The sequence below is a fragment of the Lampetra fluviatilis genome, unplaced genomic scaffold (genome assembly GCF_964198595.1).
Source record: "Lampetra fluviatilis unplaced genomic scaffold, kcLamFluv1.1 SCAFFOLD_903, whole genome shotgun sequence".
Taxonomy (NCBI): domain Eukaryota; kingdom Metazoa; phylum Chordata; class Hyperoartia; order Petromyzontiformes; family Petromyzontidae; genus Lampetra; species Lampetra fluviatilis.
The window spans coordinates 13,224-40,092 of NW_027620560.1; the positions used below are offsets into that span (position 1 = coordinate 13,224).

Consider the following 26,869-nt stretch of genomic DNA (forward strand, 5'->3'; position numbering starts at 1 on the left):
CGCACTGCGTTACAAACCCTGGCAACTCCAGTTCGATCTCCGCTCTCGGCCACGTGATGGTGACGATGGTGATGATGATGGTGATGGTAGTGGTGACGATGATGACGATGATGGTGATGATGGTGACGATGATGACGATGATGGTGATGATGGTGACGATGGTGATGGTGATGGTGACGATGATGATGATGATGGTGACGATGATGATGATGGTGACGATGACGATGATGACGATGATGGTGATGATGGTGACGATGGTGATGGTGATGGTGACGATGATGATGATGGTGATGGTGACGATGATGATGATGATGGTGACGATGACGATGGTGACGATGGTGATGGTGACGATGATGACAATAATGATGGTGATGACGATGGTGACGATGGTGACGATGGTGATGGTGACGATGGTGACGATGGTGATGGTGACGATGATGACAATAATGATGGTGATGACGATGGTGACGATGGTGACGATGGTGATGGTGACGATGATGACAATAATGATGGTGATGACGATGGTGACGATGGTGACGATGATGACAATAATGATGGTGATGACGATGACGATGCTACTCCTGAGGATGGCAGTAAAAGTTTTAGCAAGCTGTCCATTATCTATTGGACTCTGATCAGAGAGAGAGAGGCAGAGAGAGCGGGGAGAGAGAGGGGAGAGAGTGGAGAGAGAGAGTGGAGAGAACGACTGTTTTTAACTTTTAAACAACTTTTATTGCCGCTAGCAGCAGCAGCAGCCACTGGATGCGATTCCGACACGAGAGAGAGCCAGACAGAGAGAGAGAGAATGAGAGTGTGAGAGATTAGGAGGAGAAGAGAGTGTGGGGAGAGAGTGGAGAGAGAGAGCGATGGAGGAGGCCGTGTGCTCCGTGGCAGATGACGGGGAGCTCTGCATGCTGTTATGAGCTACCTGTCGGAGGCCGTCGGACTGCGAGGGGGGCGGCGTACATAACGAGAGAGCGAGCGAGAGAGTGAGCGAGAGAGCGAGCGAGAGAGCGAGCGAGAGAGCGAGCGAGAGAGCGAGCGAGAGAGCGAGCGAGAGAGCGAGCGAGAGAGCGAGCGAGAGAGCGAGCGAGAGAGTGAGCGAGAGAGCGAGCGAGCGAGCGAGAGAGCGAGCGAGAGAGTGAGCGAGAGAGTGAGCGAGAGAGCGAGCGAGAGAGTGAGCGAGAGAGTGAGCGAGAGAGTGAGCGAGCGAGCGAGAGAGTGAGCGAGAGAGCGAGCGAGGGCTACATAAAGCCCAGTTTAAAAAAAAAAATTTACGAAATGATGACCGAAACAAAGTGCCGAATACACCGAGCATCTTCTTGTTTCCACTGATCGTAAAAAAAAAGAGAGCGGGGAGAGAGTGGCAGAGGTGTGGACTCGAGTCATGTGACTTGGACTCGAGTCAGACTCGAGTCATGAATTTGATGACTTGCGACTCGACTTGGACTTGCATAACAATGACTTTGTCCCACCTCTGGAGAGTGGGGAGAGAGAGAATGAGAGAGCGAATGAGAGAGCGAATGAGAGAGAAAGAATGAGAGAGAAAGAATGAGAGAGAAAGAATGAGAGAGAAAGAATGAGAGAGAAAGAATGAGAGAGAAAGAATGAGAGAGAAAGAATGAGAGTGTGAGAGATTAGGAGGAGAGAGAGTGGGGAGAGAGTGGGGAGAGAGAGAGAATGAGAGAGAAAGAATGAGAGAGAAAGAATGAGAGAGAGCGAATGAGAGAGAAAGAATGAGAGAGAAAGAATGAGAGAGAAAGAATGAGAGAGAAAGAATGAGAGAGAAAGAATGAGAGAGAAAGAATGAGAGTGTGAGAGATTAGGAGGAGAGAGAGTGGGGAGAGAGCGAATGAGAGAGAAAGAATGAGAGAGAAAGAATGAGAGAGAAAGAATGAGAGTGTGAGAGATTAGGAGGAGAGAGAGTGGGGAGAGAGCGAATGAGAGAGAAAGAATGAGAGAGAAAGAATGAGAGTGTGAGAGATTAGGAGGAGAAGAGAGTGTGGGGAGAGAGTGGAGAGAGAGCGATGGAGGAGGCCGTGTGCTCCGTGGCAGATGACGGGGAGCTCTGCATGCTGTTATGAGCTACCCGTCGGAGGCCGTCGGACTGCGAGGGGGGCGGCGTACATAACGAGAGAGCGAGCGAGAGAGTGAGCGAGAGAGCGAGCGAGAGAGCGAGCGAGAGAGCGAGCGAGAGAGCGAGCGAGAGAGCGAGCGAGAGAGCGAGCGAGAGAGCGAGCGAGAGAGCGAGCGAGAGAGCGAGCGAGAGAGCGAGCGAGAGAGTGAGCGAGAGAGCGAGCGAGCGAGAGAGTGAGCGAGAGAGCGAGCGAGGGCTACATAAAGCCCAGTTTAAAAAAAAAAATTTACGAAATGATGACCGAAACAAAGTGCCGAATACACCGAGCATCTTCTTGTTTCCACTGATCGTAAAAAAAAAGAGAGCGGGGAGAGAGTGGCAGAGGTGTGGACTCGAGTCATGTGACTTGGACTCGAGTCAGACTCGAGTCATGAATTTGATGACTTGCGACTCGACTTGGACTTGCATAACAATGACTTTGTCCCACCTCTGGAGAGTGGGGAGAGAGAGAATGAGAGAGTGAATGAGAGAGCGAATGAGAGAGAAAGAATGAGAGAGAAAGAATGAGAGAGAAAGAATGAGAGAGAAAGAATGAGAGAGAAAGAATGAGAGAGAAAGAATGAGAGTGTGAGAGATTAGGAGGAGAGAGAGTGGGGAGAGAGTGGGGAGAGAGAGAGAATGAGAGAGAAAGAATGAGAGAGAAAGAATGAGAGAGAGCGAATGAGAGAGAAAGAATGAGAGAGAAAGAATGAGAGAGAAAGAATGAGAGAGAAAGAATGAGAGAGAAAGAATGAGAGAGAAAGAATGAGAGAGAAAGAATGAGAGTGTGAGAGATTAGGAGGAGAGAGAGTGGGGAGAGAGCGAATGAGAGAGAAAGAATGAGAGAGAAAGAATGAGAGAGAAAGAATGAGAGTGTGAGAGATTAGGAGGAGAGAGAGTGGGGAGAGAGCGAATGAGAGAGAAAGAATGAGAGAGAAAGAATGAGAGTGTGAGAGATTAGGAGGAGAAGAGAGTGTGGGGAGAGAGTGGAGAGAGAGCGATGGAGGAGGCCGTGTGCTCCGTGGCAGATGACGGGGAGCTCTGCATGCTGTTATGAGCTACCCGTCGGAGGCCGTCGGACTGCGAGGGGGGCGGCGTACATAACGAGAGAGCGAGCGAGAGAGTGAGCGAGAGAGCGAGCGAGAGAGCGAGCGAGAGAGCGAGCGAGAGAGTGAGCGAGAGAGCGAGCGAGCGAGAGAGTGAGCGAGAGAGCGAGCGAGGGCTACATAAAGCCCAGTTTAAAAAAAAAAATTTACGAAATGATGACCGAAACAAAGTGCCGAATACACCGAGCATCTTCTTGTTTCCACTGATCGTAAAAAAAAAGAGAGCGGGGAGAGAGTGGCAGAGGTGTGGACTCGAGTCATGTGACTTGGACTCGAGTCAGACTCGAGTCATGAATTTGATGACTTGCGACTCGACTTGGACTTGCATAACAATGACTTTGTCCCACCTCTGGAGAGTGGGGAGAGAGAGAATGAGAGAGAGAATGAGAGAGAAAGAATGAGAGAGAGAAAGAATGAGAGTGTGAGAGATTAGGAGGAGAGAGAGTGGGGAGAGAGCGAATGAGAGAGAAAGAATGAGAGAGAAAGAATGAGAGAGAAAGAATGAGAGTGTGAGAGATTAGGAGGAGAGAGAGTGGGGAGAGAGCGAATGAGAGAGAAAGAATGAGAGAGAAAGAATGAGAGTGTGAGAGATTAGGAGGAGAGAGAGTGGGGAGAGAGCGAATGAGAGAGAAAGAATGAGAGAGAGAGAATGAGAGAGAAAGAATGAGAGTGTGAGAGATGAGGAGGAGAGAGAGTGGGGAGAGAGAGAATGAGAGAGAAAGAATGAGAGAGAAAGAATGAGAGAGAAAGAATGAGAGAGAAAGAATGAGAGTGTGAGAGATTAGGAGGAGAGAGTGGGGAGAGAGCGAATGAGAGAGAAAGAATGAGAGAGAAATAATGAGAGAGAAAGAATGAGAGAGAAAGAATGAGAGTGTGAGAGATTAGGAGAAGAGAGAGTGGGGAGAGAGCGAATGAGAGAGAAAGAATGAGAGTGTGAGAGATTAGGAGAAGAGAGAGTGGGGAGAGAGCGAATGAGAGAGAAAGAATGAGAGAGAAAGAATGAGAGTGTGAGAGATTAGGAGGAGAGAGAGTGGGGAGAGAGCGAATGAGAGAGAAAGAATGAGAGAGAAAGAATGAGAGAGAAAGAATGAGAGAGAAAGAATGAGAGAGAAAGAATGAGAGTGTGAGAGATTAGGAGGAGAGAGAGTGGGGAGAGAGCGAATGAGAGAGAAAGAATGAGAGAGAAAGAATGAGAGAGAGGAGAATGAGAGAGAGGAGAATGAGAGTGTGAGAGATTAGGAGAAGAGAGAGTGGGGGGAGAGCGAATGAGAGAGAAAGAATGAGAGAGAAAGAATGAGAGAGAAAGAATGAGAGAGAAAGAATGAGAGAGAAAGAATGAGAGTGTGAGAGATTAGGAGAAGAGAGAGTGGGGGGAGAGCGAATGAGAGAGAAAGAATGAGAGAGAAAGAATGAGAGAGAAAGAATGAGAGAGAAAGAATGAGAGAGAAAGAATGAGAGAGAAAGAATGAGAGAGAAAGAATGAGAGAGAAAGAATGAGAGTGTGAGAGATTAGGAGAAGAGAGAGTGGGGAGAGAGCGAATGAGAGAGAAAGAATGAGAGAGAAAGAATGAGAGAGAGAGAATGAGAGAGAAAGAATGAGAGAGAAAGAATGAGAGTGTGAGAGATTAGGAGGAGAGAGAGTGGGGAGAGAGCGAATGAGAGAGAGAGAATGAGAGAGAAAGAATGAGAGAGAAAGAATGAGAGAGAAAGAATGAGAGAGAAAGAATGAGAGAGAGAGAATGAGAGAGAAAGAATGAGAGAGAAAGAATGAGAGAGAAAGAATGAGAGAGAAAGAATGAGAGAGAGAGAATGAGAGAGAAAGAATGAGAGTGTGAGAGATTAGGAGGAGAGAGAGTGGGGAGAGAGCGAATGAGAGAGAAAGAATGAGAGAGAAAGAATGAGAGTGTGAGAGATTAGGAGGAGAGAGAGTGGGGAGAGAGCGAATGAGAGAGAAAGAATGAGAGAGAGAGAATGAGAGAGAAAGAATGAGAGTGTGAGAGATGAGGAGGAGAGAGAGTGGGGAGAGAGAGAATGAGAGAGAAAGAATGAGAGAGAAAGAATGAGAGAGAAAGAATGAGAGAGAAAGAATGAGAGTGTGAGAGATTAGGAGGAGAGAGTGGGGAGAGAGCGAATGAGAGAGAAAGAATGAGAGAGAAATAATGAGAGAGAAAGAATGAGAGAGAAAGAATGAGAGAGAAAGAATGAGAGAGAGAGAATGAGAGAGAAAGAATGAGAGTGTGAGAGATTAGGAGAAGAGAGAGTGGGGAGAGAGCGAATGAGAGAGAAAGAATGAGAGAGGGCGAGCGAGAGGGCGAGCGAGAGAGCGAGCGAGAGGGCGAGCGAGAGGGCGAGCGAGAGGGCGAGAGGGCGAGCGAGAGGGCGAGCGAGAGGGCGAGCGAGAGGGCGAGCGAGAGGGCGAGCGAGAGAGAGAGCGAGAGGGCGAGCGAGAGGGCGAGCGAGAGGGCGAGCGAGAGGGCGAGCGAGAGGGCGAGCGAGAGGGCGAGCGAGAGGGCGAGCGAGAGGGCGAGCGAGAGAGAGAGCGAGAGGGCGAGCGAGAGGGCGAGCGAGAGGGCGAGCGAGAGGGCGAGCGAGAGGGCGAGCGAGAGAGAGAGCGAGAGGGCGAGCGAGAGGGCGAGCGAGAGGGCGAGAGAGAGGGCGAGAGAGAGGGCGAGAGAGAGGGCGAGAGAGAGGGCGAGTGAGAGGGCGAGTGAGAGGGCGAGTGAGAGGGCGAGCGAGAGGGCGAGAGAGAGGGCGAGCGAGAGGGCGAGCGAGAGGGCGAGTGAGAGGGCGAGTGAGAGGGCGAGCGAGAGGGCGAGAGAGAGGGCGAGAGAGAGGGCGAGTGAGAGGGCGAGTGAGAGGGCGAGAGAGAGGGCGAGCGAGAGGGCGAGCGAGAGGGCGAGCGAGAGGGCGAGTGAGAGGGCGAGTGAGAGGGCGAGAGAGAGGGCGAGCGAGAGGGCGAGCGAGAGGGCGAGCGAGAGGGCGAGCGAGAGGGCGAGTGAGAGGGCGAGTGAGAGGGCGAGAGAGAGGGCGAGAGAGAGGGCGAGTGAGAGGGCGAGCGAGAGGGCGAGTGAGAGGGCGAGTGAGAGGGCGAGTGAGAGGGCGTGCGAGAGGGCGAGCGAGAGGGCGAGCGAGAGGGCGAGTGAGAGGGCGAGTGAGAGGGCGAGAGAGAGGGCGAGCGAGAGGGCGAGCGAGAGGGCGAGCGAGAGGGCGAGTGAGAGGGCGAGTGAGAGGGCGAGTGAGAGGGCGAGAGAGAGGGCGAGTGAGAGGGCGAGTGAGAGGGCGAGTGAGAGGGCGAGAGAGAGGGCGAGAGAGAGGGCGAGCGAGAGGGCGAGCGAGAGGGCGAGCGAGAGGGCGAGTGAGAGGGCGAGTGAGAGGGCGAGAGAGAGGGCGAGCGAGAGGGCGAGCGAGAGGGCGAGCGAGCGAGAGGGCGAGCGAGCGAGAGGGCGAGCGAGCGAGAGGGCGAGCGAGAGGGCGAGCGAGAGGGCGAGCGAGAGGGCGAGCGAGAGGGCGAGCGAGAGGGCGAGCGAGCGAGAGGGCGAGCGAGCGAGAGGGGCGAGCGAGCGAGAGGGCGAGCGAGAGGGCGAGCGAGAGGGCGAGCGAGAGGGCGAGCGAGAGGGCGAGCGAGAGGGCGAGCGAGAGGGCGAGCGAGAGGGCGAGCGAGCGAGAGGGCGAGCGAGCGAGAGGGCGAGCGAGCGAGAGGGCGAGCGAGAGGGCGAGCGAGAGGGCGAGAGAGAGGGCGAGCGAGAGGGCGAGAGAGAGGGCGAGCGAAGAGGGCGAGCGAGAGGGCGAGCGAGCGAGAGGGCGAGCGAGAGGGGCGAGAGAGAGGGCGAGCGAGAGGGCGAGCGAGAGGGCGAGCGAGAGGGCGAGCGAGAGGGCGAGCGAGAGGGCGAGCGAGAGGGCGAGCGAGAGGGCGAGCGAGAGGGCGAGCGAGAGGGCGAGCGAGAGGGCGAGCGAGAGGGCGAGCGAGAGGGCGAGCGAGAGGGCGAGCGAGAGGGCGAGCGAGCGAGAGGGCGAGCGAGCGAGAGGGCGAGCGAGCGAGAGGGCGAGTGAGAGGGCGAGAGAGAGGGCGAGCGAGAGGGCGAGCGAGAGGGCGAGCGAGAGGGCGAGCGAGAGGGCGAGCGAGAGGGGCGAGCGAGAGGGCGAGCGAGAGGGCGAGCGAGAGGGCGAGCGAGCGAAGAGGGCGAGCGAGCGAGAGGGCGAGCGAGCGAGAGGGCGAGCGAGAGGGCGAGCGAGAGGGCGAGCGAGAGGGCGAGCGAGAGGGCGAGCGAGAGGGCGAGCGAGCGAGAGGGCGAGCGAGAGGGCGAGCGAGAGGGCGAGCGAGAGGGCGAGCGAGAGGGCGAGCGAGAGGGCGAGCGAAGAGGGCGAGCGAGCGAGAGGGCGAGCGAGCGAGAGGGCGAGCGAGCGAGAGGGCGAGCGAGAGGGCGAGCGATGAGGGCGAGCGAGAGGGCGAGCGAGAGGGCGAGCGAGCGAAGAGGGCGAGCGAGAGGGCGAGCGAGAGGGCGAGCGAGGTGAGCGAGAGGGCGAGCGAGAGGGCGAGCGAGAGGGCGAGCGAGCGAGAGGGCGAGCGAGCGAGAGGGCGAGAGAGCGAGAGGGGCGAGCGAGCGAGAGGGCGAGAGAGCGAGAGGGCGAGCGAGCGAGAGGGCGAGCGAGCGAGAGGGGCGAGAGAGCGGGCGGGCGAGAGGGCGAGCGAGAGGGCGAGCGAGCGAGAGGGCGAGAGAGCGGGCGGGCGAGAGGGCGAGCGAGAGGGCGAGAGGGCGAGCGGGCGAGAGGGCGAGCGAGAGAGCGAGCGAGAGAGAGGGCGAGAGAGAGGGCGAGCGAGCGGGCGAGCGGGAGGGCGAGCGAGCGAGCGAGCGAGAGAGCGAGCGGGCGAGCGGGAGAGCGAGCGAGAGAGTGAGCGGGCGAGCGAGAGGGCGAGAGGGTGAGCGAGAGGGCGAGAGGGCGAGCGAGAGGGCGAGCGAGAGGGCGAGAGAGCGAGCGGGCGAGAGGGCGAGCGAGAGGTGGGGGATTTTACATAAAGCAAAGTTTTTTTGTTTTAAATGAGAGAGAATGAGAGAGAGAGAGGGAGGTATGAGAGGGAGAGGAGGAAGGAAGGAAAGAAAGAGAGAGGGGGGGGAGAGATAAGGGGAGAGATAAGGGGAGAGAGTGTTTTGGGTACATGCTGTTCTGGAGATAAGTAGGAGGATAAGAATGGCGTATGATGAGGAAGAGGTCTTTCTTGGTTCCCAAAGACCTCACATAACCTCAAAGACCCCACAGACCCCACACACCCTACAGTAACCCACAGAACCCCATAGACCCTACAGTAACCCACAGACCCTACACACCCTACAGTAACCCACAAAACCCCATAGACCCTACAGTAACCCACAGAACCCCATAGACCCTACAGTAACCCACAGACCCTACACACCCTACAGTAACCCACAGAACCCCATAGACCCTACAGTAACCCACAGACCCTACACACCCTACAGTAACCCACAGAACCCCACAGACCCTACAGTAACCCACAGACCCTACACACCCTACAGTATCCCACAGAACCCCATAGACCCTACAGTAACCCACAAAACCCCATAGACCCTACAGTAACCCACAGAACCCCATAGAACCCCATAGACCCCACAGAACCCCATAGACCCTACAGTAACCCACCGACCCCACAGGACACCATAGACCCTACAGTAACCCCATAGACCCTACAGTAAACCACAGACCCCACAGAACCCCATATATCCTACAGTAACCCACAGACCCCACACAACCCCATAGACCCCACAGAACCCCATAGTCTATGGGTGTCTGTGTGGTGAGTCTATGGGTCTCTGTGTGGTGAGTCTATGGGTCTCTGTGTGGTGAGTCTGTGGCTCTCTGTGTGGTGAGTCTGTGGGTCTCTGTGTGGTGAGTTTGTGGGTCTCTGTGTGGTGAGTCTATGGGTTTCTGTGTGACGAGTCTATGGGTATCTGTGTGGTGAGTCTGTGGCTCTCTGTGTGGTGAGTCTGTGGCTCTCTGTGTGGTGAGTCTATGGGTTTCTGTGTGACGAGTCTATGGGTATCTGTGTGGTGAGTCTGTGGCTCTCTGTGTGGTGAGTCTGTGGGTCTCTGTGTGGTGAGTCTGTGGCTCTCTGTGTGGTGAGTCTGTGGGTCTCTGTGTGGTGAGTCTATGGCTCTCTGTGTGGTGAGTCTGTGGGTCTCTGTGTGACGAGTCTATGGGTCTCTGTGTGGTGAGTCTGTGGCTCTCTGTGTGGTGAGTCTATGGGTATCTGTGTGGTGAGTCTATGGCTCTCTGTGTGGTGAGTCTGTGGCTCTCTGTATGGTGAGTCTGTGGGTCTCTGTGTGGTGAGTCTGTGGGTCTCTCTGTGTGGTGAGTCTGTGGGTCTCTGTGTGGTGAGTCTATGGCTCTCTGTGTGGTGAGTCTGTGGGTCTCTGTGTGGTGAGTCTGTGGGTCTCTGTGTGGTGAGTCTGTGGGTCTCTGTGTGGTGAGTCTGTGGGTCTCTGTGTGGTGAGTCTATGGCTCTCTGTGTGGTGAGTCTATGGGTCTCTGTGTGGTGAGTCTATGTGTCTCTGTGTGGTGAGTCTATGGCTCTCTGTGTGGTGAGTCTGTGGATCTCTGTGTGGTGAGTCTATGGGTTTCTGTGTGACGAGTCTATGGGTCTCTGTGTGGTGAGTCTGTGGGTCTCTGTATGGTGAGTCTGTGGATCTCTGTGTGACATGTCTATGGGTCTCTGTGTGGTGAGTCTATGGCTCTCTGTGTGACGACTCTATGGGTCTCTGTGTGGTGAGTCTGTAGGTCTCTGAGTGGTGAGTCTGTGGGTCTCTGTATGGTGAGTCTATGGGTCTCTGTGTGGTGAGTCTGTGGGTCTCTGTATGGTGAGTCTATGGGTCTCTGTGTGACAAGTCTATGGGTCTCTGTGTGGTGAGTCTATGGCTCTCTGTGTGGTGAGTCTGTGGGTCTCTGAGTGGTGAGTCTGTGGGTCTCTGTGTGATGAGTCTGTGGGTCTCTGTGTGGTGAGTCTATGGGTTTCTGTGTGGTGAGTCTATGGGTCTCTGTGTGGTGAGTCTGTGGGTCTCTGTGTGGTGAGTCTGTGGGTCTCTGTGTGGTGAGTCTGTGGGTCTCTGTGTGGTGAGTCTATGGGTCTCTGTGTGGTGAGTCTGTGGGTCTCTGTGTGGTGAGTCTGTGGATCTCTGTGTGGTGAGTCTGTGGATCTCTGTGTGGTGAGTCTGTGGGTCTCTGTGTGACAAGTCTATGGGTCTCTGTGTGGTGAGTCTATGGGTCTCTGTGTGATGAGTCTGTGGGTCTCTGTGTGGTGAGTCTATGGGTCTCTGTGTGGTGAGTCTATGGGTCTCTGTGTGGTAAGTCTGTGGGTCTCTGTGTGATGAGTCTGTGGGTCTCTGTGTGGTGAGTCTATGGGTCTCTGTGTGGTGAGTATGTGGGTCTCTGTGTGGTGAGTTAATGTGTCTCTCTGTGTGATGAGGCTATGGGTCTATGTGTGGTGAGTCTGTGGGTCTCTGTGTGGTGAGTCTATGGCTCTCTGTGTGGTGAGTCTTTGGGTATCTGTGTGACAACTCTATGAGTATCTGTGTACCGAGTCTATGTGTCTCTGTGTGAGACTAAAGAATGGGGCCTAGATGGGAAGGAGTTGGTCTTAGTGATGGTCGTTGTTGACCTAATCTCTACTCTGGTGTCTTCCCCCCCCTCCCCACCACCCACAGCTCACGATCTCCCCGACATTTCCTCCGTCCGTCCGAACCAAATCCACCACCTCCTCCACCAGCACCACCACCAGCACCACGACCGGAATGGGGAATCGTCGTCAGTCGAGACGACTCAAAGTCGTCTGGAGATTTGAGGTCTAGAACCTCTGTAGAGTCTGGAGATCCGAGGTCTAGAAACTCTGTAGGGTCTGGAGATCCGAGGTCTAGAAACTCTGTAGAGTCTGGAGATCCGAGGTCTAGAACCTCTGGCTGGGTCTGGAGATCCGAGGTCTAGAAACTCTGGCTGGGTCTGGAGATCCGAGGTCTAGAAACTCTGGCTGGGTCTGGAGATCCGAGGTCTAGAAACTCTGGCTGGGTCTGGAGATCCGAGGTCTAGAAACTCTGGCTGGGTCTGGAGATCCGAGGTCTAGAAACTCTGGCTGGGTCTGGAGATCCGAGGTCTAGAAACTCTGGCTGGGTCTGGAGATCCGAGGTCTAGAAACTCTGGCTGGGTCTGGAGATTTGAGGTCTAGAAACTCTGGCTGGGTCTGGAGATCCGAGGTCTAGAAACTCTGGAGACTTGAGGTCTAGAAACTCTGGAGATCCGAGGTCTAGAAACTCTGGCTGGGTCTGGAGATCCGAGGTCTAGAACCTCTGTAGAGTCTGGAGATCCGAGGTCTAGAAACTCTGGCTGGGTCTGGAGATCCGAGGTCTAGAAACTCTGTAGAGTCTGGAGATCCGAGGTCTAGAAACTCTGGCTGGGTCTGGAGATCCGAGGTCTAGAACCTCTGTAGAGTCTGGAGATCCGAGGTCTAGAAACTCTGTAGAGTCTGGAGATCCGAGGTCTAGAAACTCTGTAGAGTCTGGAGATCCGAGGTCTAGAAACTCTGTAGAGTCTGGAGATCCGAGGTCTAGAAACTCTGTAGAGTCTGGAGATCCGAGGTCTAGAAACTCTGTAGAGTCTGGAGATCCGAGGTCTAGAAACTCTGTAGAGTCTGGAGATCCGAGGTCTAGAACCTCTGGAGAGTCTGGAGCCCCGGAGGTCTAGAAACTCTGGAGATTTGAGGTCTAGAACCTCTGTAGAGTCTGGAGATCTGAGGTCTAGAAACTCTGTAGATTCGAGGTCTAGAACCTCTGGCTGGGTCTGGAGATCTGAGGTCTAGAAACTCTGTAGAGTCTGGAGACTCGGAGGTCTAGAAACTCGGGAGAGAGGGAACACAACGGAGAGAGCCCCCCCCCCCCCCCCCCCCACCACCCCTCACTCCACGGGTCTATGGCAGGGCCGGCCGGCCGGTCGATTCACGTAGTTAGTTAGCAGCACCCCACGTGGTGTAGACGGTAAGGGTCAAAGGGTCAGGGGGTCAGGGGGTGGTATCGGTAGTCCCGCTGGCTGTAGTATCAGGTTGCTAGGTAGTCTCTGCGCTACACGCTGCCTGTAGTATCAGGTTGCTAGGTAGTTCCTGCGCTACCCGCTGCCTGTAGTATCAGGTTGCTAGGTAGTTCCTGCGCTACCCGCTGCCTGTAGTATCAGGTTTGCGAGGTAGTTCCTGCACTACCCTCACTGCCTGTAGTATCAGGTTGCTAGGTAGTTCCTGCGTTACCCGCTGCCTGTAGGATTAAGCTGCTAGGTAGTCCCCTGTGCTACCCCCACTGCCTGTAGGATCGGGGCGTTAGGTACTCCCGTTGGCTGTAGGATCAAGGTGCTAGGGTAGTCCCCCGCCGCCTGTAGGATCGGACCTACACCAGCTCGCGTTGGCTGTAGGATCGGGGCGTTAGGTACTCCCGTTGGCTGTAGGATCAAGGTGCTAGGGTAGTCCCCCGCCGCCTGTAGGATCGGACCTACACCAGCTCGCGTTGGCTGTAGGATCAAGGTGCTAGGTACTCCCGTCGGCTGTAGGATCAAGGTGCTAGGGTAGTCCCCGTGTGTCCTTGCCGCCTGTAGTATCCCGCCGCCTGTAGTATCAGGGTATTAGGTTCTCCCATTGGCTGTAGGATCAAGGTGCTAGGGTAGTCCCCGCCGCCTGTAGAATCGGACCTACAACAGCTCCCGCCGCCTGTAGGATCGAACCTACAGCAGCTCACGTTGGCTGTAGGATCAAGGTGCTAGGTACTCCCGTTGGCTGTAGGTTCAAGGTGCTAGGGTAGTCCCCCGCCGCCTGTAGGATCGGACCTACAGCAGCCCGCCATGGCGCCCTCGCTTGCCGTGGCGTTCGCTCGCCGATGGTGGATGGCGGCGACGGCTGTAGTGGAAAACCTGCTGTTCTCTGCCGTGCTGCTCGGATGGGGGTCGCTGCTCATCATGCTCAAGTCGGAGGGCTTCTACTCGCATCTCTGCGATGAAGGTGAGGAGGGGATGGGGGGGGAGACACGGGGAGACACGGGGAGACACGGGGAGACACGGGGAGACACGGGGAGACACGGGGAGACACGGGGAGGGAGACGGAGGGAGGGTAGATCCATCATGCTCAAGTCGGAGGGCTTCTACTCGCATCTCTGCGATGAAGGTGAGGAGGGGATGGGGGGGGAGACACGGGGAGACACGGGGAGACACGGGGAGACACGGGGAGACACGGGGAGACTAGGGGAGACTAGGGGAGACACGGGGAGGGAGACGGAGGGAGGGTAGATCCATCATGCTCAAGTCGGAGGGCTTCTACTCGCATCTCTGCGATGAAGGTGAGGAGGGGATGGGGGGGGAGACACGGGGAGACACGGGGAGACACGGGGAGACACGGGGAGACACGGGGAGACACGGGGAGACACGGGGAGGGAGACGGAGGGAGGGTAGATCCATCATGCACAAGTCGGAGGGCTTCTACTCGCATCTCTGCGATGAAGGTGAGGAGGGGATGGGGGGGGGAGACACGGGGAGACACGGGGGGTTGGGGGAGATACAGGGAGACACGGGGAGACTAGGGGAGACACAGGGAGACACGGGGAGATGGAAGACACGGGGAGACACGGGGAGACTAGGGGAGATTAGGGGAGGCTAGAGGAGATTAGGGGAGACTAGGGGAGATTAGGGGAGACACGGTGAGAGACACGGTGAGACACGGGGAGACACAGGGAGACACAGGGAGACTAGGTGAGACACAGGGAGACTAGGGGAGACACGGGAGGGAGACACGGGGAGGGAGACGGAGGGAGGGTAGATCCATCATGCTCAAGTCGGAGGGCTTCTACTCGCATCTCTGCGATGAAGGTGAGGAGGGGATGGGGGGGAGACACGGGGAGACACGGGGAGACACGGGGGGTTGGGGGAGATACAGGGAGACACGGGGAGACTAGGGGAGACACAGGGAGACACGGGGAGATGGAAGACACGGGGAGACACGGGGAGACTAGCGGAGACACGGGGAGACTAGGGGAGACACGGGGAGGGAGACATGGGGAGGGAGACGGAGGGAGGGTAGATCCATCATGCTCAAGTCGGAGGGCTTCTACTCGCATCTCTGCGATGAAGGTGAGGAGGGGATGGGGGGGAGACACGGGGAGATGGGGGAGACTGGGGGAGACTGGGGGAGACAGGGGGAGACACGGGGAGACACGGGGAGACACGGGGAGACTACCCACCCACCCCCCCACCCACTCACCCACCCACCCACCCCCCCCACCACTCACCCACCCACCCACTCACCCACCCACCCCCTCACCCACCCACCCCCCCACTCACCCACCCACCCCCCCACCACTCACCCACTCACCCACTCACCCACCCACTCACTCACTCACTCACCCACCCACCCACCCACACCTCACCCACACACCCACCCACTCACCCCCCCACCACTCACCCACGCACCCACCCACTCACCCACTCACCCACCCACCCACTCACCCACCCACCCACACCTCACCCACCCACCCATTCAGCCACCCACCCACCCACTCACTCACCCACCACCCACCCACCCCCACCCTCCCACCCCCCACCACCAACCCACCCACTCATCCACCCATTCACCCATTCACCAACCCACCCACCCACTCACCCACCCACTCACTCATCCACTCACCCACCCATTCACCCATTCACCAACCCACCCACCCATTCACTAACCCACCCACACCTCACCCACTCACCCACCCACTCACCCACCCACTCACCCATCCATTCACCCACTCACCCACCCACCCACTCACCCACCCATTCACCCATTCACCCATTCACCAACCCACCCACCCACCCCACCCACTCACCCACCCCACGCACTCACCCACCCATTCACCCACTCACCCACCCACCCACTCACCCACCCATTCACCCACCCATTCACCCACCCACCAACCCACCCACCAACCCACCCACCCACCCACCCACCAACCAACCCACCCACCCACCCATCAACCCACCCACCCACACACTCACCCACTCACACACCCATTCACCCATTCACCCATTCACCCCCCCACCACCCCCCACCACCCCCCCACCCCCCACCCACTCACTCACCCCCCCACCACCCCCCCCACCACCCCCCCCCACCCCCCACCCACCCCACCCCACCCACCCACCCATTCACCAACCCACCCACACCACCCCACCCCCCCGCCCACCCACCACCCCAACCCCCACCCCCCCCCACCACTCACCCCCCCACACCCCACCCACCCATCCACCCCCACCCCCCCCCCCCACCCCCTACCACCAACACACCCACACCTCACCCACTCACCCACTCACTCACCCACCACCCCCCACCATCCCCCCCACCCACCCCCCACTCTCCCACTCTCCCCACTCTCACCCCACTCTCCAATTCTCTAAATCTCTCCCCACTCTCCCCCCACTCTCCCCCCACTCTCCCCCCACTCTCCCCCACCCACCCCCCACCCCGCCCACCACCCACCCCACCCCATCCCACAGGCATAGCAGACCACAGCAACGCGTCTGTGGGTACCAACTTGAGCAGCGATGCTGTGGGTACGAGCACCGTGAATGGGTGGCCGGTTTGCCGCGATCAGGATGAGAGACTCAACTTGGCGTTCACTGTGGGCTCGTTCCTGCTCAGCGCCATCACCCTGCCACTCGGCATAGTCATGGACAAATACGGCCCAGGAAGCTGAGATTGCTGGGCAGGTGAGTGGGTGGGTGGGTGGGTGAGTGGGTGGGTGGGTGAGTGGGTGGGTGAGTGGGTGAGTGGGTGGGTGAGTGAGTGGGTGGGTGGGTGAGTGGGTGGGTGGGTGGGTGAGTGGGTGGGTGAGTGAGTGGGTGGGTGAGTGGGTGGGTGGGTGGGTGAGTGTGTGAGTGAGTGAGTGAGTGGGTGGGTGGGTGGGTGAGTGAGTGGGTGGGTGGGTGGGTGAGTGACTGAGTGAGTGAGTGATTGGGTAAGTGAGTGGGTGGGTGGGTGGGTGAGTGAGTGAGTGACTGAGTGAGTGAGTGGGTGGGTGGGTGGGTGAGCGGGTGGGTGGGTGTGTGAGCGAGTGACTGAATGAGTGAGTGAGTGGGTGAGTGGGTGGGTGAGTGAGTGAGTGAGTGGGTGGGTGGGTGGGTGAGTGAGTGAGTGAGTGGGTGGGTGGGTGGGTGGGTGAGTGAGTGAGTGGGTGGGTGGGTGGGTGAGTGAGTGAGTGGGTGGGTGGGTGGGTGAGTGAGTGAGTGAGTGAGTGGGTGGGTGGGTGAGTGAGTGAGTGAGTGGGTGGGTGGGTGAGTGAGTGAGTGAGTGGGTGGGTGAGTGGGCTCGTTCCTGCTCAGCGCCATCACCCTGCCGCTCGGCATAGTCATGGACAAGTACGGCCCCAGGAAGCTGAGATTGCTGGGCAGGTGAGTGGGTGGGTGGGTGGGTGAGTGGGTGGGTGAGTGGGTGGGTGGGTGGGTGGGTGAGTGAGTGGGTGGGTGAGTGAGTGGGTGGGTGGGTGGGTGAGTGGGTGGATGAGTGGGTGGGTGGGTGAGTGACTGAGTGAGTAATTGGGTAAGTGTGTGGGTGGGTGGGTGGGTGAGTGAGTGGGTGGGTGGGTGGGTGAGTGACTGAGTGAGTGAGTGATTGGGTAAGTGAGTGGGTGGGTGGGTGGGTGAGTGAGTGAGTGACTGAGTGAGTGAGTGGGTGGGTGGGTGGGTGAGCGGGTGGGTGGGTGTGTGAGCGAGTGACTGAATGAGTGAGTGAGTGGGTGGGTGGGTGGGTGAGTGAGTGAGTGAGTGGGTGGGTGGGTGGGTGAGTGAGTGAGTGAGTGGGTGGGTGGGTGGGTGAGTGAGTGAGTGAGTGGGTGGGTGGGTGGGTGAGTGAGTGAGTGGGTGGGTGGGTGGGTGAGTGGGTGGGTGGGTGGGTGGGTGGGTGAGTGGGTGGGTGAGTGAGTGGGTGGGTGAGTGGGTGGGTGGGTGGGTGAGTGGGTGAGTGGGTGGGTGGGTGAGTGGGTGGGTGGGTGGGTGAGTGAGTGAGTGAGTGGGTGGGTGGGTGAGTGGGTGGGGTGAGTGAGTGGGTGGGTGAGTGGGTGAGTGGGTGGGTGAGTGGGTGGGTGAGTGGGTGGGTGAGTGGGTGGGTGAGTGGGTGAGTGGGTGAGTGGGTGGGTGAGTGGGTGGGTGGGTGAGTGGGTGGGTGGGTGGGTGAGTGGGTGGGTGGGTGGGTGGGTGAGTGGGTGGGTGGGTGAGTGGGTGGATGGGTGAGTGGGTGGATGGGTGAGTGGGTGGGTGAGTGAGTGGGTGAGTGGGTGGGTGAGTGGGTGGGTGAGTGGGTGAGTGAGTGGGTGGGTGGGTGGGTGGGTGAGCGAGTGACTGAGTGAGCGAGTGAGTGAGTGAGCGAGTGAGTGAGTGAGTGAGCGAGTGAGTGAGTGGGTGGGTGAGTGAGTGAGTGAGTGAGTGGGTGGGTGGGTGGGTGAGTGAGTGACTGAGTGAGTGATTGGGTAAGTGAGTGGGTGGGTGGGTGGGTGAGTGAGTGAGTGACTGAGTGAGTGAGTGGGTGGGTGGGTGGGTGAGTGACTGAGTGAGTGAGTGGGTGGGTGACTGAGTGAGTGACTGAGTGAGTGATTGGGTAAGTGAGTGGGTGGGTGGGTGAGTGAGTGGGTGGGTGGGTGGGTGGGTGGGTGGGTGAGTGAGTGAGTGAGTGGGTGAGTGAGTGAGTGGGTGAGTGAGTGGGTGAGTGGGTGGGTGAGTGAGTGGGTGAGTGGATGAGTGAGTGGGTGAGTGGGTGGGTGGGTGGGTGAGTGAGTGGGTGGGTGAGTGGATGAGTGAGTGGGTGAGTGGGTGGGTGGGTGAGTGGGTGAGTGGGTGAGTGGGTGGGTGAGTGGGTGGGTGGGTGGGTGAGTGAGTGATTGAGTGGGTGAGTGAGTGATTGAGTGGGTGAGTGGGTGAGTGAGTGGGTGAGTGGGTGGGTGGGTGGGTGGGTGAGTGGGTGGGTGGGTGGGTGAGTGAGTGATTGAGTGGGTGAGTGAGTGATTGAGTGGGTGAGTGGGTGAGTGAGTGGGTGGGTGAGTGAGTGAGTGGGTGAGTGAGTGAGTGGGTGAGTGGGTGGGTGAGTGGGTGAGTGAGTGAGTGAGTGGGTAGGTGGGTGACTCGGTGGGTTGGTGGGTGAGTCGGTGGGTTGGTGGGTGAGTCGGTGAGTGGGTGGGTTGGTGAATGAGTGGGTGGGTTGGTGAATGGGTGGGTAAATGGGTTAGTGGGTGAGTGAATGGATGAGTGGGTGGGTGAATGGGTGAGTGGGTGGGTCAGTGAGTGGATGAGTGGGTGAGTGAGTGAGTGGGTGGGTGGGTGAGTTGGTGGGTGAATGGGTGAGTGGGTGGGTTAATGGGTGAGTGGGTGGGTGAATGGGTGGGTGAATGGGTGGGTGGGTGAATGGGTGGGTCAGTGGGTGGGTTGGTGAATGGGTGGGTGGGTTGGTGAATGGGTGAATGGGTGGGTGAATGGGTGAATGGGTGGGTGAATGGGTGATTGGGTGGGTGAATTGGGTGAATGGGTGAGTGGGTGGGTTAATGGGTGAGTGGGTGGGTTAATGGGTGAGTGGGTGGGTGAATGGGTGGATGAGTGGGTGGGTGGGTGAATGGGTGGGTGGGTGAATGGGTGGGTGAATGGGTGAATGGGTGAATGGGTGAATGGGTGGGTGAATGGGTGAATGGGTGGGTGGGTGGGTGAATGTGTGAGTGGGTGGGTTAATGGGTGAGTGGGTGGGTTAATGCGTGAGTGGGTGGGTGAATGGGTGGGTGGGTGAATGGGTGGGTGAATGGGTGAATGGGTGGGTGGGTGGGTGAATGGGTGAGTGGGTGGGTTAATGGGTGAGTGGGTGGGTGAATGGGTGGGTGGGTGAATGGGTGGGTGAATGGGTGGGTGGGTGGGTGAATGGGTGGGTGGGTGAATGGGTGGGTGAATGGGTGAATGGGTGGGTGGGTGGGTGAATGGGTGGGTGGGTGAATGGGTGAGTGGGTGGGTTAATGGGTGAGTGGGTGGGTGAATGGGTGGGTGGGTGAATGGGTGGGTGAATGGGTGGGTGGGTGGGTGAATGGGTGAGTGGGTGGGTTAATGGGTGAGTGGGTGGGTGAATGGGTGAGTGGGTGGGTGAAAGGGTGGGTGGGTGAATGGGTGGGTGGGTGGGTGAATGGGTGAATGGGTGGGTGAATGGGTGGGTGGGTGGGTGAATGGGTGAGTGGGTGGGTGAATGGGTGGGTGGGTGAATGGGTGGGTGAATGGGTGAATGGGTGGGTGAATGGGTGAATGGGTGGGTGGGTGAATGGGTGAGTGGGTGGGTTAATGGGTGAGTGGGTGGGTGAATGGGTGGGTGGGTGAATGGGTGGGTGAATGGGTGGATGAGTGGGTGGGTGGGTGAATGGGTGGGTGGGTGAATGGGTGGGTGGGTGGGTGAATGGGTGGGTGGGTGGGTGAATGGGTGGGTGGGTGAATGGGTGGGTGGGTGGGTGAATGGGTGGGTGGGTGGGTGGGTGGGTGGGTGAATGGGTGGGTGGGTGGGTGAATGGGTGAGTGGGTGGGTGAATGGGTGGGTGGGTGAATGGGTGGGTGGGTGGGTGAATGGGTGAATGGGTGGGTGAATGGGGCGGGGGTGAATGGGTGAATGGGTGAGTGAGTGTTAGCGTGTGTCGTGAGTGTTTGTAGTGAATATCACTACAAACACTCTGTGTGTGTGTAACTAGGTGTGTGTGTCTGTGTGTGTGTGTGTCTGTGTGTGTGTGTGTGTAACTAGGTGTGTGTGTGTAGTGTGTGTGTGTAACTAGGTGTGTGTGTCTGTGTGTGTGTGTGTCTGTGTGTGTGTGTGTCTGTGTGTGTGTGTGTGTGTAACTAGGTGTGTGTGTGTAGTGTGTGTGTGTAACTAGGTGTGTGTGTCTGTGTGTGTGTGTGTCTGTGTGTGTGTGTGTCTGTGTGTGTGTGTGTGTAACTAGGTGTGTGTGTGTAGTGTGTGTGTGTAACTAGGTGTGTGTGTGTGTGTGTGTAACTCGCTGTGTGTGTAGTGTGTGTGTGTGTAACTAGGTGTGTGTGTGTAGTGTGTGTGTGTAACTAGGTGTGTGTGTCTGTGTGTGTGTGTGTCTGTGTGTGTGTGTGTCTGTGTGTGTGTGTGTGTAACTAGGTGTGTGTGTGTAGTGTGTGTGTGTGTAACTAGGTGTGTGTGTGTAGTGTGTGTGTGTAACTCGCTGTGTGTGTGTAGTGTGTGTGTGTAACTAGGTGTGTGTGTGTAGTGTGTGTGTGTGTAACTAGGTGTGTGTGTGTAGTGTGTGTAACTCGCTGTGTGTGTGTGTAGTGTGTGTGTGTAACTCGCTGTGTGTGTAGTGTGTGTGTGTAACTAGGTGTGTGTGTGTAGTGTGTGTGTGTAACTCGCTGTGTGTGTAGTGTGTGTGTGTGTAACTAGGTGTGTGTGTGTAGTGTGTGTGTGTAACTAGGTGTGTGTGTGTAGTGTGTGTAACTCGCTGTGTGTGTGTGTAGTGTGTGTGTGTAACTAGGTGTGTGTGTGTAGTGTGTAACTAGGTGTGTGTAGTGTGTGTGTGTGTAACTAGGTGTGTGTAGTGTGTGTGTGTGTGTAACTAGGTGTGTGTGTAACTCACTAGGTGTGTGTGTAACTAGGTGTGTGTGTGTAGTGTGTGTGTGTAACTAGGTGTGTGTGTGTGTAGTGTGTGTGTGTGTAACTAGGTGTGTGTGTGTATGTGTGTGTGTAACTAGGTGTGTGTGTGTGTGTGTGTAACTAGGTGTGTGTGTGTATGTGTGTGTGTAACTAGGTGTGTGTGTGTGTGTGTGTAACTAGGTGTGTGTGTGTGTGTAGTGTGTGTGTGTAACTAGGTGTGTGTGTAGTGTGTGTGTGCAACTAGGTGTGTGTAGTGTGTGTGTGTGTGTAACTAGGTGTGTGTGTGTAGTGTGTGTGTGTGTGTAACTAGGTGTGTGTGTGTAGTGTGTGTAACTAGGTGTGTGTAGTGTGTGTGTGTAACTAGGTGTGTGTGTGTGTGTGTAACTAGGTGTGTGTGTGTGTGTGTAACTAGGTGTGTGTGTGTAACTAGGTGTGTGTGTGTAACTAGGTGTGTGTGTAACTCACTAGGTGTGTGTGTGTGTAGTGTGTGTGTGTGTGTAACTAGGTGTGTGTGTGTAGTGTGTCTAGTGTGTGTGTAACTAGGTGTGTGTGTGTGTATCTAGTGTGTGTGTAACTAGGTGTGTGTGTGTAGTGTGTCTAGTGTGTGTGTAACTAGGTGTGTGTAGTGTGTGTGTGTAGTGTGTGTGTGCAACTAGGTGTGTGTAGTGTGTATGTGTATGTGTGTGTAACTAGGTGTGTGTGTGTAGTGTGTGTGTAACTCACTAGGTGTGTGTGTGTGTAACTAGGTGTGTGTGTGTAACTCACTAGGTGTGTGTGTGTAGTGTGTGTGTGTATGTGTGTGTAACTAGGCGTGTGTGTGTGTGTAACTAGGTGTGTGTGTGTAGTGTGTGTGTAGTGTGTGTGTAGTGTGTGTGTAACTAGATGTGTGTGTGTAACTAGGTGTGTGTGTGTAACTAGGTGTGTGTGTGTAACTAGATGTGTGTGTGTAACTAGGTGTGTGTGTGTAACTAGATGTGTGTGTGTAACTAGGTGTGTGTGTGTAACTAGGTGTGTGTGTGTAACTCACTAGGTGTGTGTGTGTAACACACTGTGTGTAGTGTGTGTGTGTGTAACTAGGTGTGTGTGTGTAGTGTGTGTGTGTAGTGTGTGTGTGTAACTAGGGGTGTGTGTGTGTAACTCACTAGGTGTGTGTGTGTAGTGTGTGTGTGTGTAGTGTGTGTATGTGTGTGTGTGTGTAACTAGGTGTGTGTGTGTGTGTAACTAGGGGTGTGTGTTTGTGTAGTTTGTGTTTTGCAGGCTCGTGTCTTATGTTGGCCTACGGAGCCTCCAACCCACGAGGTGACCATCACCATCACCACCATCATCACCATCACTACCATCATCATCATCACCACCATCATCATCACCATCACCACCATCACCACCATCACCACCATCACCATCACTACCATCATCACCATCATCACCACCATCATCATCACCACCACCATCATCATCATCATCACCACCATCACCACCTTCACCATCACCACCATCATCATCATCATCATCACCATCACCACCATCATCATCACCACCATCATCACCATCATCACCATCACCATCACCACCATCATCATCACCATCACCACCACCACCACCATCATCATCATCACCATCATCACCATCATCACCACCACCACCATCATCACCACCATCACCACCTTCACCATCATCACCATCACCATCACCACCACCATCACTACCATCATCACCATCATCACCATCACCACCATCATCATCATCACCACCATCATCACCATCATCACCATCACCACCATCATCACCACCATCACCACCACCACCACCACCACCACCATCATCATCATCATCACCATCATCACCATCATCACCACCACCACCATCATCACCACCATCACCACCACCATCACCACCATCATCACCACCATCATCACCATCATCACCACCATCACCACCACCACCATCACCATCACCTCCATCACCACCATCACCATCACCACCACCATCACCACCATCACCACCATCAGCACCACCACCATCACCACCACCTCCATCACCATCATCACCACCACCACCATCACCACCACCATCACCACCATCACCACCATCACCACCATCAGCACCATCACCACCATCAGCACCACCACCATCACCACCACCTCCATCACCACCATCACCATCACCACCATCACCACCACCATCACCAACATCACACCCCCGTGTCTCACCCCCCCCGTGTCTCTCCCCCCCCCCCCCCGTGTCTCTCCCCCCCCCCCCGTGTCTCTCCCCCCCCCCCCCCCGTGTCTCTCCCCCCAGACCTCTCTGTCCTCATCTTCTTGGTGTTGGCACTCAACGGTTTTGGCGGCATGTGCATGACCTTCACATCACTCACGGTCAGTCACTCACCCTCTCACTCACCCACTCACTTAGTCACTCACTCAGTCACTCACTCACTTAGTCACTCACTCAGTCACTCACTCACTCAGCCACTCACTCAGTCACACACTCACCCACACACTCACCCTCTCACTCACTCACTCACCCACACACTCACCCACACACTCACCCTCTCACTCACTCACCCACTCACTTAGTCACTCACTCAGTCACTCACTCAGTCACTCACTCACTCAGCCACTCACTCAGTCACACACTCACCCACACACTCACCCTCTCACTCACTCACTCACCCACACACTCACCCACACACTCACCCACACACTCACCCACACACTCACCCTCTCACTCAGTCACTCACTCAGTCACACACTCACCCTCTCACTCACCCACACACTCACTCACCCACACACTCACCCACACACTCAGTCACTCACTCACCCACTCACTCACTCACCCACACACTCACCCACACACTCAGTCACTCACTCACTCACTCACCCACTCACTCACCCACACACTCACCCACTCACTCACTCACCCACACACTCACCCTCTCACTCACCCACACACTCACTCACCCACTCACTCACTCACCCACTCACTCACCCACACACTCACCCACTCACTCACTCAGTCACTCACTCAGTCACTCACTCACTCACTCAGTCACTCACTCAGTCACTCACTCAGTCACTCACTCAGTCACTCACTCACTCATACACTCACTCAGTCACTCACCCACTCACCCACACACTCACCCACTCACTCACCCACTCACCCTCTCACTCACCCACTCACTCAGTCACTCACTCACTCAGACACTCACCCTCTCACTCACCCACACACTCACCCACACACTCACTCACCCACTCACTCAGTCACTCACTCACTCAGACACTCACCCTCTCACTCACCCACACACTCACCCACACACTCACTCACCCACTCACTCACCCACCCACACACTCACCCACACACTCACCCACACACTCACCCACACACACACTCACTCACACACTCACCCACTCACTCACCCACTCACTCACCCACACACTCACCCACACACTCACTCACCCACTCACTCAGTCACTCACTCACTCACACACTCACCCACTCACTCACCCACACACTCACTCACACACTCACTCACCCACTCACTCACCCACCCACACACTCACCCACACACTCACCCACACACTCACCCACACACTCACTCATACACTCACTCACACACTCACTCACTCACCCACTCACTCAGACACTCACTCAGCCACTCACTCACTCACTAAGCCACTCACACAGCCACTTACTCACCCACACACTCACTCAGTCACTCACTCAGCCACTCACTCACTCACTCAGTCACTCACTCAGCCACTCACTCAGTCACTCACTCAGTCACCCACACACTCATTCACTCACCCACACACTCACTCACTCACCCATACACTCACTCACCCACACACTCACTCAGCCACACACTCACTCACTCACCCTCTCACTCACCCACACACTCACCCACACACTCACTCTCAGACACTCACTCAGCCACTCACTCACTCACTAAGCCACTCACACAGCCACTTACTCACCCACACACTCACCCACACACTCACTCACCCACTCACCCACTCACTCAGACACTCACTCAGCCACTTACTCACCCACACACTCACTCAGTCACTCACTCAGCCACTCACTCAGCCACTCACTCAGCAACTCACTCACCCACTCACTCAGTCACTCACTCACTCACCCACTCACCCACACACTCACCCACACACTCACTCACACACTCACTCACACACTCACTCACCCACACACTCACTCACTCACCCACTCACTCACCCACACACTCACTCACTCACCCACACACTCATTCACTCAGCCTAATCACTCACCCACACACTCACTCACTCACCCACATACTCACCCGCCCATACACTCACCCACTCACTCACCCACACACTCACCCACCCACCCACTCACCCATTCACCCACTCACCCACCCACCCACCCACTCACCGACCCACCCACCCACTCACCCACCCACCCACCCACTCACCCACCCACCCCACTCACCCACCCTCCCACTCACTCACCCACTCACCTACTCAACCACTCACCCACTCACCCACTCACCCACCCACTCACCCACCCACCCACTCACCCACCCACTCACCCACCCACTCACCCACCCACTCACCCACCCACCCACTCACCCACCCACTCACTCACCCCACTCACCCACCCACTCACCCACCCACCCACTCACCCACCCACCCACCCCACCCACTCACCCACCCACTCACCCACCCAATCACCCACCCACTCACCCACCCACTCACCCACCCACTCACTCACCCACCCACCCACCCACTCACTCACTCACCCACCCACCCACTCACCCACCCACCCACCCACCCACTCACCCACCCACTCACCCACCCACCCACTCACTCACTCACTCACCCACCCACCCACTCACTCACCCACTCACCCACTCAACCACCCACCCACTCACCCACTCACCCACCCACTCACTCACTCACCCACCCACCCACTCAACCACTCACCCACCCACCCACTCACCCACCCACTCACCCACCCACTCACCCACCTACCCACTCACCCACCCACTCACCCACCCACTCACCCACCCACCCACTCACCCACCCACTCACTCACTCACCCACCCACCCACTCAACCACTCACCCACCCACCCACTCACCCACCCACTCACCCACCCACTCACCCACCTACCCACTCACACCACCCATTCACCCACCCACTCACCCACCCACTCACTCACCCACCCACTCACTCACTCACCCACTCACTCACTCACCCACTCACCCCACCCACTCACCCACCCACTCACCCACCCACTCACTCACCCACTCACTCACCCACCCACTCACCCACTCACCCACCCACTCACCCACCCACTCACTCACCCACTCACCCACCCACTCACTCACCCACTCACCCACTCAACCACCCACCCACTCCACCCACTCACCCACCCACCCACTCACCCACCTACCCACTCACCCACCCACTCACCCACCCACTCACCCACCCACCCACCCACCCACTCACCCACCCACTCACTCACTCACTCACCCACCCACCCACTCAACCACTCACCCACCCACTCACCCACCCACTCACCCACCCACTCACCCACCCACTCACCCACCTACCCACTCACCCACCCACTCACCCACCCACTCACCCACCCACTCACTCACCCACCCACCCACTCACTCACTCACCCACTCACTCACTCACCCACTCACCCACCCACTCACCCACCCACTCACTCACCCACTCACTCACTCACCCACCCACTCACCCACTCACCCACCCACTCACCCACCCACTCACTCACCCACTCACCCACCCACTCACTCACCCACTCACCCCACTCAACCACCCACCCACTCACTCACCCACCCACTCACTCACTCACCCACCCACCCACTCACTCACTCACCCACTCACTCACTCACCCACTCACCCACCCACTCACCCACCCACTCACCCACCCACCCACCCACTCACTCACTCACTCACCA

General features: G+C 56.8%; 1 protein-coding gene across 6 annotated transcripts in view; it reads left to right on the forward strand.

The window, feature by feature from the left end:
- The window catches only part of LOC144954063 (large neutral amino acids transporter small subunit 4-like), a 35,967-nt gene extending 12,696 nt beyond the window's left edge, over window positions 1–23,271 (forward strand). The window contains exons 2-7 of one of the 6 annotated variants that reach the window (XM_078884644.1): window positions 10,935–11,205; window positions 11,502–11,525; window positions 11,627–13,258; window positions 15,784–15,996; window positions 22,149–22,204; window positions 23,204–23,271. In XM_078884644.1, the coding sequence (XP_078740770.1) occupies window positions 13,102–13,258; window positions 15,784–15,983 (357 nt within the window). In that variant the 5' untranslated portion in view covers window positions 10,935–11,205; window positions 11,502–11,525; window positions 11,627–13,101 and the 3' untranslated portion in view covers window positions 15,984–15,996; window positions 22,149–22,204; window positions 23,204–23,271. Of the gene's footprint in view, window positions 1–10,934; window positions 13,259–15,783; window positions 15,997–22,148; window positions 22,205–23,203 lie in introns of those variants that run through there. The other 5 variants (XM_078884641.1, XM_078884643.1, XM_078884640.1 and 2 more) reach the window with 5 other exon arrangements.
- Window positions 23,272–26,869: the final 3,598 nt, after the last annotated feature.